Source organism: Osmerus mordax, chromosome 24, assembly GCF_038355195.1.
Source record: "Osmerus mordax isolate fOsmMor3 chromosome 24, fOsmMor3.pri, whole genome shotgun sequence".
Lineage (NCBI taxonomy): Eukaryota > Metazoa > Chordata > Actinopteri > Osmeriformes > Osmeridae > Osmerus > Osmerus mordax.
Genome location: NC_090073.1, coordinates 4,936,650 through 4,949,002, shown reverse-complemented (window position 1 = coordinate 4,949,002; position 12,353 = coordinate 4,936,650). Strand labels below are relative to the sequence as shown.

General features: G+C 54.3%; 1 protein-coding gene across 1 annotated transcript in view; it reads left to right on the top strand.

Moving 5' to 3' along the window:
• LOC136933085 (rho guanine nucleotide exchange factor 28-like) overlaps positions 1–11,996 on the top strand; it is a 22,129-nt gene extending 10,133 nt beyond the window's left edge. Inside the window, 24 exon segments of the mRNA XM_067228466.1 lie at positions 47–165; positions 1,051–1,174; positions 1,752–1,941; positions 2,194–2,236; positions 2,432–2,543; positions 2,702–2,782; positions 3,021–3,185; positions 3,596–3,788; positions 4,452–4,508; positions 4,511–4,614; positions 5,180–5,297; positions 5,516–5,770; positions 5,982–6,058; positions 6,255–6,433; positions 6,623–6,720; positions 7,305–7,496; positions 7,728–7,886; positions 8,011–8,141; positions 8,507–8,554; positions 8,704–8,796; positions 8,947–9,144; positions 9,506–9,751; positions 10,036–10,423; positions 10,775–11,996. Of these exon segments, the coding sequence (XP_067084567.1) occupies positions 47–165; positions 1,051–1,174; positions 1,752–1,941; positions 2,194–2,236; positions 2,432–2,543; positions 2,702–2,782; positions 3,021–3,185; positions 3,596–3,788; positions 4,452–4,508; positions 4,511–4,614; positions 5,180–5,297; positions 5,516–5,770; positions 5,982–6,058; positions 6,255–6,433; positions 6,623–6,720; positions 7,305–7,496; positions 7,728–7,886; positions 8,011–8,141; positions 8,507–8,554; positions 8,704–8,796; positions 8,947–9,144; positions 9,506–9,751; positions 10,036–10,423; positions 10,775–10,956 (3,552 nt within the window). The 3' untranslated portion in view covers positions 10,957–11,996.
• Positions 11,997–12,353: the final 357 nt, after the last annotated feature.

Genomic DNA, 12,353 nt, shown 5'->3' with positions numbered 1-12,353 from the left:
CCACACACATGTAGAGCCACATCCTAAGAGAACCGCGTTCTGACAGGGTTCTCCCGTGTTCCGCCGGTACTGTAGGGTTGCTGGGCTCCGTAAGCGGGCCCAGTCCGCCGTGGAGGAGCGCAGCCTGTCACTCCAGCACCTCACCCTCTCAGAGTTCCTCAAAGAGTACGTCACCAACCTGGCCAACCCGCGCCGCAACGCATGCAGCAGTAGTCCCGTAGACCAGTAGTCCCGTAGACCTAGTTTGCCATGGTAACATTATAACTCCAGCTGCCGTCCATCCTGACTCTGAATCATCTGGTTTCCACAGAAATTGAACCGAGTTGATGAAATCAGCATCTTGGCAACGTTTTGTCTAACGCGGCTGGAATGAACGCCGAACTAACACTGCCTTTCTCCATCTCTACCTCTCTGCCTCTTTCTCTCTCTACCTCTCTGACTCTTTCTCTCTCTACCTCTCTGACTCTTTACCACTCTCCCGCTCTGGAACTCTGCCCCTGTCCTCTGTCTCCCTGTCCTCTTCTCTCTCTTTCTGCCTCTCCACCTCCCTCAATATCTCTCTCTCTCTCTTTGCCTCTCGGTCTGTCTGTGGAGACTGGGGCAGGTTCCACTGATCTAGGATCAGTTTTACACTGGACCGAGGCATTTATAAAGCCGTTCATCTCATCTATGTACTGTTGTGACATCAGCATAAGCCTCCTCCACCCACTCTCCCCCTGACTGACTTCACACTAACAGCTTTTTCACGTTATAATCTGGAAATGCCTGCGGCGTCTTCTGGGAATCAGTGCCGCGAATAGCTGACCTATTAGGAGGTGCATGGTGTCAGGGGGGGGGAGGGGGGGGGGGGGGGTTCGGCCTCCTCCAGACCAGACCCCCTGCTGACTGTGGTTTCTCTCCGGGCTGCGGGGGCATGCCATGCATGTGAGGTCAGAGTCCTGTTCTGACTGAGGGTGGGCTGGGGGGGCGGTTGGCTGTGTGTTCGAGCGAGACGCGGAGCGCTGTGGTTCTCTGAAAAGCGTGTGTGCGCGCGCGCGCGTGTGTGTGCAGGATCGAGGACGAGGAGTGGGACAAGTACAGCGTCCCCTCCAAGACCGAGGCGGACAAGTACAAGGTCAGCCGCACCTTCAGTTTCCTGAAGAGCCGGATGTCCAGCGCGCGCAGCAAGACCAAGGTGAGGTGACCCCGTGCGTAGCTGACTGCAGGCACGACTCCTTCCAGAAACATCTTTGTCCTAAAACAAACATCTTCTGCTTTAAAGGAGTGTTGCTTCTCCCCCACCCCCCCCCCACCCCCACCCCCACCTCAACTCCCCCAGACCCCAATGAGTCTGCTCCTGTTAAGATTCCTGTGTGTGTGTGTGTCTGGGCGGACTCATGGTCTGAACACTGAGGCGTTATTAGGGTTGAGTTAAAATTCCCCTGCCTTGTAACCTGGCAACAGGAACAGTTACAGTACGTTCTTACATAACCCCAGACCCCCAGCATAGCAGACAGACCCCAAACACATTCCACAGTGCTGTCTCCCTTTCCGACACAAGCGTGCCTCTTCCCATTCACAACACACTCAAATGCTGTCTTTCGTTTCCCGGATATATTTGAAACTAATATAAACATGCCTTTTACGTAAACACGTGCTTTCTCTCCCTCCGCCGTGTCGATCGAGCATTTCATTGCCTGCAACTCTGTCGTGTGCGACGAGGATGCGTTCCTTATCTCTTTGCCTGACTGCGGTGCTCTCTGGTTTCGCAGGTGAAGGGGAAGGAGGCGAAGGAGGCGAAGGAAGTGAAGGAAGCGAAGGAGGCGAAGGAGGCGAAGGAGGCGAAGGAGAAGACAGAGGCGTGTAACGGGACTCCAGTCGGCTCCGGGGTCACCGTCTGGTGTGTTGCAGGAGAAGAGCGCAGCGCCATGTTGAAGATCAAAGCCTCCTCCTTCTCTCAGAGTGAGCTACACCTCCCTGCCCCTCCTCCTGCTCCTCCTGCCCTCTTCCTCCTGCCCTCTTCTCCTGCTCCTCCTCCTCCTGCCCTCCTCCTCTTCCTCCTGCTCCTCCTCCTCCTGCCCTCCTCCTCTTCCTCTGCTCCTCCTCCTCCTGCCCTTCCTCCTCTTCCTCCTGCCCTCCTCCTGCCCTCTTCCTCCTGCCCTCCTCCTCTTCCCCCTCTTTCTCCTCTCATACGTCGTTTCCCCCCGATCACAGCGTTAAATATTAACCCTCCTCACCGGGGTTTCAGGGCTACAGGGTCCGAGTGTGTGCGTGCACGAATGGCTGTGTGTGTTGTGTACGTTCGTGTGTTCCTCTGCGGCGTCGCGAGCGTGTGGGCGACACAGAGGTCAAGGTCACAGACGGTTCTAGAAACGTCACTCGCAAGGGGAGAGAAGTTATCCTTTTTTTAACCCCTTGTCGTCCCCCCCCCCCTCCCCTCCCCCCATAACAGACTCCGTGGTGAGAGAAGGCTCCCTCTCCTCTCCCCCTCCTCCTCCTCTCTCCCTATCATGATCTCCCGAGACAGGAGAGACCCAGCAACAGCTCTCTCCAAGAGCCCCTCAGTCTCCACAGCCAGGTGAGGAATGACACCACACACACACACAAACACACACACACACTACTCTGGTAGTTCACCTTACTGAGTGGGTGAGTGTGTCGATGACCTCACCTGGCCTACACTGCGCCCCTCTCTCCAGGAGGAGGAGCGAAGTGACGGGAGTGGACTGCATCGAGGGGGGCACGTGGCCTAGCGACCCCCTCGGCGAGGAGGGGTCCATGGAGGCCCCCAGCGTTACCCAGGGTAAGGAGGCCCAGGAGAGTCAAACCTCTGCTGTCCAGAGAGACACAGAAGACAGAGATATCAGCCCATTCATCAGTCAAGTAATCAGTCATTCCCCCATGATGGACTCTATCGTTCAAAATCTATCAAAGTTAAACGATTCTAAGTCTAATTGAAGTTAGCGAGTCTTGTTTTAGTGATAGTCTTATTTTAGATATACAGTATATTAGTCTTATGAACTGTTTGTTTGCCATGGAAGAACTGGTCGACGCCCCCCCTGCTCAGCGACCTATCAGCAGAGCTGCTGGGTCTGGAGGCGGAGTCTTGGAGCTTGGCGGTGTCCCCGGAGTTCTGCAGGAAGTACGACAAACACACAGTCAAGCGCAGGACATCATCTATGGTGAGACCATCTCTGCCACTTCCTGTCTGCAAGTGGAGACCATCTCTGCCCCTTCCTCTTCCTGTCTGCATGTGAGACCATCTCTGCCCCTTCCTCTTCCTGTCTGCATGTCTCTTTTCCAGGCCTCCTTTTCTCTCTCTCTCTCTCTCTCTCTCTCTCTCTCTCTCTCTCTCTCTCTCTCTCTCTCTCTCTCTCTCTCTCTCTCTCTCTCTCTCTCTCTCTCTCTCTCTCTCTCTCTCTCTCTCTCTCTCTCTCTCTCTCTCTCTCTCTCTCTCTCTCTCTCTCTCTCTCTCTCTCTCTCTCTCTCTCTCTGTCTCTCATCCAGTTCCTAATAAGTGTGCGTGCGTGTCTGTGTGCGCTATGTCTGTGTGTCTGTGTCTATGTGCGTGTGTGTGTGTATTTGTGCGTGCGCGCTCAGAGCTGATGCAGACGAGCTGCACCACATCCAGACCCTGGGCGTCATGGCCGACGTGTTCAGGCGGGGCATGCTGGAGGAGCTGCAGATGGACCCGGCCAGCGTCTCCCGGGTGTTCCCCTGTCTGGACGCCCTGCTGCAGCTGCACTGCGGCCTGTTCTCCTCGCTCCAGGAGAGGCGGCTGGCGTCCACCCCGCCCGGGGACGCCCGGACTACCTCATCCCCAGCGTGGAGACGTCTTGCTGATGCACGTGAGTGGAGGACGCGGCGCCAAAACGGCCCTGTCGAACTGAAGAGGAGAGATGTTAGTTATGAGCTTGCTTATGCTTCAGGCTAGTCGATTTTGGCTGCCGGTGCAGTATGGAAATTTCCCTTTGATGGGATTTCTTAAAATAACGTGTTGTTCCCATAAATTACTTTCAAAATTAGTTCAGACATTTACACAAGAACAAAGTCTGAATATAATTTATTTAAAATGTCAAAACAAGAATATCACACTCAGTTAGATGATCAGTGAGTTGTTGGACTCTGCGAGTCTCTCGCCTAACCCGCGTGGAATCTTACACTGCTCCTGATTGGCTGGCACTGGTTAATGACAGGCTGGAGCAAAGATCCGATAGGCTGGCAGGAGGAACTGATGGGCGGGCAGTAACGTCAGACACTCACTCCCTAGACAGGAGGCTCATTTCCAGTAACCGGCCAATCATTAGTCTAGCCTCACTATGCACTCCTTTACCCAGTCACTAGCCCAGTCACTGACTCTCCTAAGCAAGTGACTCGTACACCTCACCAGGCTATTGATTGATTATGCTGCACACAGCCTACACGGACACACACATACACATGGGCACACACACACACACACAGACGTACACACACACTCGTGCACGATGTGTGAGAGGTTGTGTTCCAGTTTTCAGAGGACAGCGCTGAGAGAAACAGGTGTACGGGGACTTCTGCAGCCACCACACCGAGGCGGTCAGTCTCTTCAAGGAGCTCCAACAGCAGAACAATAGAAGCCTGCAGGTGTTCGTGAAGGTACGTCCCTGCTGCGGGCCTTCTGCACGCCCCGCCCCGCCCACGTACAGCACGGCCGCCACGCCTGGAATGACCCGGTCAAAGGTCATCTCTGCTTACCCGCCTGTGGAATCACATAGTTACTCTACGTCCCTGCGTACACATCTGGAATGGCCTTGTAAAAGTGCATCCTTATATACAAGGAGTCAGGCGGCTGAGCGGTTAGGGAATCGGGCTAGTAATCAGAAGGTCGCTGGTTCGATTCCCGGCCGTGCAAAATGTTGTGTCCTTGGGCAAGGCACTTCACCCTACTTGCCTCGGGGGAATGTCCCTGTACTTACTGTAAGTCGCTCTGGATAAGAGCGTCTGCTAAATGTAAAATGGAAATGTATACACACCTGAAATGACCTTGTTACTTGAGTCCTCTGTGTTATTGATGCTGGGTCCTGTCCCAACTAGGGCTGAGCCTTGGTGTTCGCTCCTTGACACCACAGCCATCCACAGTAGCTTGCTATCCCTGGTCACAACCCTGGCCTACCTATATACAGAACAGGGATGATGGTCTGTCTCTGATGCTCTCTCACAGCAACAGAGTAACAACTCAGTGGTTAGGAGGAGGGAGGTGCCGGAGTTCATCCTGCTGGTGACCCAGCGCATCACCAAGTACCCCGTCCTGCTGGAGAGAATCCTGCAGTACACCCCGGGTCAGCCTCAAACACACGCACACATGCACACTAACACACTAACACACACACTACCCCCTACTACTGGAGAGAATCGTGCAGTACACACTCTGGTCAGTCAGCCTCACACACACACACACACACACACACACACACTGTCATTCCATCCGCACTCCAAGCGCCGCCCTAACTCCACCATCCCCGGATACCAGAGTGCTGTTGCTCCTCCCCTCCTCTAGAGAGCAGCCAGGAGCACGAGGACCTGTCGCGCACGCTGGCCCAGGTCCGAGAGATCCTCACGGCCGTGGACCAGAGCGTGAGGCTGTACGAGGAGGACCAGGAGCTCCAGGAGGTTCTGTCCCGCGTGGAGAACAAGAGCCTGGCCAAGCTGAAGAACGGGAAGTCGTTCCGCAAGCAGGACCTCCTTGGCCACCACAGGTCACTGCAGCACAAAGGCCTGGTTTACTGGAAGACTGCTACGGGCAGGCTGAAAGGTAGAAAAGGGGTGTGCATCGGTCCGTGTGTGCGTGTGCGTGCTTGCGTGTACAATAATGAATAGGAAAGCGTAACTAAATAGGCTTATGCTAATAGAACCTCTCTCTTTCCCTCCATCCCCCGTATCTCTCTCCATTGCCCTGTGTCTCTCCATTCCCCTGTATCTCTCTCTCTCCATCGCCCTGTGTCTCTCTCTCCATGTCCTCTCAGAGACACTGTGTCTGCTGCTGACTGATGTTCTGGTGTTCCTGCAGGAGAAAGACCAGCGCTTCATCTTTGCTGCCGTGGTAGGGCTCAACACGGCCAGTAGATCAATGCTTCGATCCAAAATGGCTGTCAAGAGCTTTAATCGTGTAGTCATTTATACATTTTTACACAAGCAGTCGAGAGTGAATGAATCAATCAGCCGTGCAGCCACGTTCCCTGTAGCAGATCACCAGATCCCCCCCCTGACCCCTGACCCCTGACCCCCCCGCCCCCCAGGACCAGAAGCCGCCTGTGATCCCTCTGCAGAAGCTGATCGTCAGAGAGGTGGCCAACGAGGAGCGGGGCATGTTCCTGATCTCCGCGTCCTCGGCGGGGCCCGAGATGTACGAGGTTCACACCCCCTCCCGAGAGGAGCGCAACGCCTGGATGAGACACATACGCCAGGCGGTGGAGAGGTGCGGGGGGGGAGGGAGGGGGGGGGAGAGAGGGGGGGGAGGGAGGGGGAGGGAGGGAGGGGGAGGGAGGGGGAGGGAGGGGAGTTGTGTGTGGGTGTGAGAAGCTCGTGTGCTCGTGTGCACTTGTGTGTGCGCGTGTCTGCGTGCGCGTGTTGATGGTCCCCCCCCCCCCCCTGACATGCTCACCAGCTGCCCTGAGGAGGAGGAGGAGGAGGAGAAGGCCGCGGAGACCGAGGAGGCCAGGAGAACAGTTGAGGCCAGAGCCCTGAAGGCCAGCAGCTTCCAGGGTAGGTCATCTGTTCATCTCTACTCTTTGTTCATCTCTTTACCTGTGTTCATCTCTACCCGTGTTAATCTCTACCTGTGTTCAACTCTACCTGTGTTCATCTCTTTACCTGTGTTCATCTCTACCTGTGTTCATCTCTACCTGTGTTCATCTCTTTACCTGTGTTAGTCTCTACCTGTGTTCATCTCTACCTGTGTTCATCTCTTTACCTGTGTTAGTCTCTACCCGTGTTCATCTCTACCTGTGTTCATCTCTTTACCCGTATTAATCTCTACCTGTGTTCAACTCTACCTGTGTTCATCTCTTTACCTGTGTTCATCTCTTTACCTGTGTTCATCTCTACCTGTGTTCATCTCTACCTTAGTTCATCTCTACCTGTGTTCATCTCTACCTGTGTTCATCTCTACCTGAGTTCATCTCTACCTGTGTTCATCTCTACCTGTGTTCATCTCTATTTGAGTTAATATCTACCTGTGTTCATCTCTACCTGTGTTCATCTCTACCTGAGTTCATCTCTACCTGTGTTCATCTGTACCTTAGTTCATCTCTACCTGAGTTCATCTCTACCTGTGTTCATCTCTACAGAGGCCCTTCGGGGGCAGGACCAGCGCATCTGCAGCGACCTGGAGGAGAAGCTGCGGCTGTACGCAGAGCTGACGGAGCTGACCCTTCACCCACCAGAGCCCCTGCCCCAGCGCCACCTGCTGGTCCACCCTGACAAGGACACAGAGACTCCCCCTCAGGCCTCCAGCCTGCTGGCTGCTGCCCTGCTGGAGGGTGAGGGGGAGGAGGAGGAACGGGGGGAGGGAGGGAGGGAGGGAAGGGTGGGAGGGAGGGCGAAGGAGAGGGAGGAAGATGAACGGGGAGGGAGGAGAGGAGGGAGGGCAGGGGATGTTTCAGGTGTATTGGACGGGAGGGGGTGTCATGAAAGAGGAAGTGGAGGGGTTAGGGCGGTTAGGACAGGACAGCTTCACTTTGACAGCTGTGTGCTTCCTGTTTCCTGTACAGCGGAGCAGCTGATTTCCAGCCTGCAGGCGCAGGTGTGTGACCCCACCCCCTCTGACCAGGTGTGTGACCCCACCTCTTCTGTCCAGGTGTGTGACCCCAGCACACCTGAACTCTACAACTGCTTCAGCCATGACAGCTTCCAGGAGTCCCTCTGGGAATGTGAGACACACACACACAAAGAAATATGCTAACAAACACACATGCCATGCACACACACACACACCGCTTTGAGAAGGAAGCCTTTGTATATCTTCTCTTTGTCGTCCCTCTTGTCCTACCTCAGCAGACTATCTGAGCACGCTCAGTGTGAGCTCCACCTCTCTGTTGTCAGACGGTGAGTGGGCGGGGCCAGACAAGTTTCCATGGCGCCATGCGGCGGAGCTGATAGGAGATTCCCACGGTGTTCAGCTGAAGGTACAGGAGACAGCTACACACAAAAAGCTGTTTAATGTTAAACACTAAAAATTGTTTGCTATTTAACACTAATACTGTTTACTGAGAAACACTAAATACTGTTTACTATTAAACATTTAAAAACTATAATATTACTGTAAATACAAAAAAAATGTTTCACAAATGTGGTGAGCAAACTATATTTTATGTACTGAGGTTTAAGAAAAGCCTTGAAAAGAGGGAAATTCAACTGAGCAGAAAGCTGACTTTACTGAAGCACTAGAAAGGCATTTCCTGGACACAACACTGGGAACTCAGGGGCACTGTTGCTCCAACCATGAGCATGCCGTCTCTGCCCTCCTGTTGTAACACAGTCTGTCCTGCAGGTAGCAGACAGCGTCCAGAGTCTCACCCAGCTCATCTACAGTCTCCAGGTGAGAACCCACACGCTTTCCTCTCCACGTAGTAAGTCATCTCCCGGTTAATCCAGCCCTGGGCCTTAAACACAGAGAAGCATGGACCACACATTCAACCAGGGCGAGTGTTTTCTGGGATGACTGTGTTGCCTCCCTGCTGTTCTCAGGCAGCAGTGACACTGCAGGACAGCTGGTACGAAGTACAGAGACTTCTCCTCCTGAAGCCGGAACGCCCCTCTTCCTGTTTCCACGGCAGCACGGTACGTGAACAGATAAGAAGTCCTGACTAACCGAGGTTTGCTTCGACGGATTGAGCCAAAGCCAGTCGCTTCAGTGCCATGTCGGAAATATACAGTGTTGCCGAGAGACGTGGCCGTTCTGACGGTGCGTGTGTCGCCGTGGCGATCCAGGAGCTGGAGAGACAGAAGAGCCTGGAGCGGAGGCTGTCCGTGGGGAGGAAGGAGGAGGAGGAGAGGAGGAGCGTGGAGAGGAGGAGCGCTGTGGAGTGGAGGCTGGAGGAGGTGGAGAAGGTGCCCAAGCTGCAGGCCAGGCTGAGGCAGGAGCAGCAGCGCTGGGACCGAGAGTGTCAGGCTCGTCTGAAGCAACAGGTACGCGCCTGGACGGGCCACTCTGAGACGAAACCCCTTGTAAATGAGTCAAAGATTTCAGAACATGGCTACAACGTGAACCGTCTCTGTCCCTCTCTCTCCTCTCTCCCCTCGTTCTCCTCCCTCCCTCCCTCCCTCGGTGTCTCTCCCTCCCTCCCCTCTTTCGCCTCCCTCCCTCCATCCCTCCCTCCCTCCCTCCCCTCTTTCTCCTCCCTCCCTCCCTCCCTCCCTCCCTCCCTCCCTCCCTCCCTCCCTCCCTCCCTCCCTCCCTCCCTCCCTCCCTCCCTCCCTCCCTCCCTCTCTCTGTGTCTCTCCCTCCCCTCTTTCTCCTTCCTCCCTCCCTCCCTCCCCCCTCCCCCAGGGGGAGCAGGAGAGCGCGCTGGCCCAGCGCGAGCAGCGGTGTCTCCTGGAGACGGAGAGGCTGCGCTGCGAGCGCCGGGAGCTGGAGGAGCAGCAGGAGGAGCACCAGCGCAGCCTGCAGAGGCTGCTGGAGGGCCAGCAGAGCGTGGCCAGGGAGAGGGAGAGGCTGGAGGCCCAGCAGGGCGCCACCCCGCTGGGCCGGAGGCACGACGGCCTCCCCGTCGCCGTCCCGCCGGACGGGAGCCAGGTGAGGCGGCACGCGCGGAGGGGGAGGAGGGAGCGAGGGGGGGGGGACAGGGGGAGGGAAAGCTCCCCGGCCTACTTTCTCGTCGTCGTCCTCTCCTGTCTTGATGTCAGGAAGGATTTCGTCGCTTTCACTGCCAGGGGCATTTTGATTCATTGACTGCTATCAGGATGGGGAGTTTAGTTCGGTAAACGTGCAGAAAAGTGCTTCCAAAAAACATTGTTCCTACCCTGCCTTTGACAGAGAGCGAGTGCATCAACAGTGTTTGGGGTTTCCCCCTCTCTCAGGGTCACAGTCGCTCAGCCAGCCTGGACGGCAACGGCTCAGTGTTTGTGAACAAGGCAGCCCTGCTCCAGACCCTCCAGCAGCCACCCAACCAGAACGGCCAGAACCAGGCGGTCCATCCAGGCCAGAGGAAGACCCGGGATAGCCCCATCCCCATCCCAGCGGGCCACACCCCTCGCCTCGGCCTCAGCCTCAGCCCATGCCTCTACAACAGCCTCAACACCCTGTTGAGTCAGGCGCACAGCAAGCAGGGCTCAGAGCACTGGAGCCAGACACGTTACCTCCCGCAGCAGATCCTCCAGACCCACCAGGACCTCCTGGGGCCTGCCAGCCGCCCCGCCAACCCCTTCTGCCCCGGCTTCACCACCGCTCACCCCGGCACCAACAACAGTGCGTATATAAAAAGCCTTTCCACCGCACGGCACCGGCTAATCTCGACTCAGCTCCGCAAAGGTTGTACTTTGTTTTCCATCGCGCAACTCAACCTTCTAGCGTAGCCTCGGCTCGCTTGGAACCATGACAAAGATGCTTCCATAAATCCTAAAAACGTTACCGTAAACAGTAAAAAGGGCCATAAGATCGTGACGTAGGCCAAGATAATAATAACGATCACCGGCACTACTGTGTATGTTTATATTTGGAACGATTCTATGAAGACAAATCATACAATGGTTTGTGTGGTCATTCCACCTCCCATCATTTCTGGTATTCATTTTGTGGTTGTGGTTCTTCTGTGTCCAGACTTCGGCCCTCCTCTGGACCAGCTGAGTTCCCCGAGGTCGGACGTCGTGGGCCTGGGTCTGTACGGGGAGGCCTACCCCCCCTCCGCCTCCCTCGGCCCCCTCCCCGCCCCCCAGGCCTACCTCTGCCTGGGCGGACCGAACGGAGAAGACAGGGAAGAGGAGAACATCGTGTACCTGTGAGAACTGGCCCCGCCCACTGAGGACTGGCCCCGCCCACTAAGGACTGGCCCCCGCCCACTGAGGACTGGCCCCGCCCACTGCGGCCTGCATCGGCTGTCCTGTGAGAGAGAGAGAGATATATATAGGGGGAGAGAGAGAGAGTGTGTGTGTGTTTCCGGTGATGTATATAAATGTCATTCTTTGTTCCCTTTTCTCTGGAATAGCGTTAGCATTTGGTCTTAGAGAGTGCCATTCCATGTATTTGTGGTGTATTTTGAAACAGTATACATACATATAATCAGATATTGAAATAAGTGCCTTAAGTACTCTTTTGGGGGGGATTCTGTGTAACTGTGTAAGCCCTGCTACCACCCTTGAGCCTTTGCTCCTGAACAAAGCTATTTGAAGGTCCCCTTGTCAATCAGCTGTTTATTCTGTCATTGTGCCACCCTGGCCCGCTCAGTGCGCTGGCTTGAGGGTGTGGCCAGCGTGGAGTGTGTCCGCGTAATGTGTGTCTCAGCAAGCCTTCACCCCAGAAGTACTCGAGGAATAACGTAGGGACCCCAGGGTAACAGGAAGTAAACATCTCCAGTCATGTTCCTGTCATAGTCCAGTCATGTTCCATTCAAACCCAGAGGCCCCCTACCTCCTTACCTTTCTCTCCAAAAGTGCCTCGTGCCCCCCTCATGAAAGCCCTGTTTAGTGTCTAATCCTGTCAACGATGATGTTCTCCCATAACAGATGTGTTGTGATGAGGGTATGACAGCACAGGACTGATTATAAACAATATCAACCAGAGGAGCTTGTTAAAACACGTCTGTCTGTGTAAACAATAGGAAAGATCTAGTGTTGATGTGTACTTTCATTTCCCTTGCTCACACTTGTTATTTATTTTGGGTACATTTGTTTCATGCACTGTTTATAACATTTATATTTTTCTATTGGTCACTCTTAAGATGCCAATGTATTCCAACTACCATAGTGCCATATTAATTATACACACTGTACAAATTATACAAACTGTACTTTACCATAAAGCGTGTTCATTAGTAAAACAATAGTTTCAGTGAATGCAAAAGTGTCCCCAACTGATATGCTAGTTAATCCTTACTGTACTCCAAAACCATTGTCTTCTGGACCAGCCTTCCTCAACCCCTGCTCTGCAGGTTCTAGATATCCCCCTTTACCAATAATATTCCCTCTATACATTCAAACCAGCAGTGTTATTTGTTCTTGTGAGCCATAAGTAGCCTTTTCCATGAGAACCTTTTAATTGTAAAATGCCTATGCACCATCCCAAATCAATTTTTGCTTGATATTTCATCAGTATTGTCTTGCCATCACATTCTCCACCCCGAGCATCTATAGTGTTAAAACTATAATACTGCGCATGCATCACCAAGTACGATTTTAGCTTT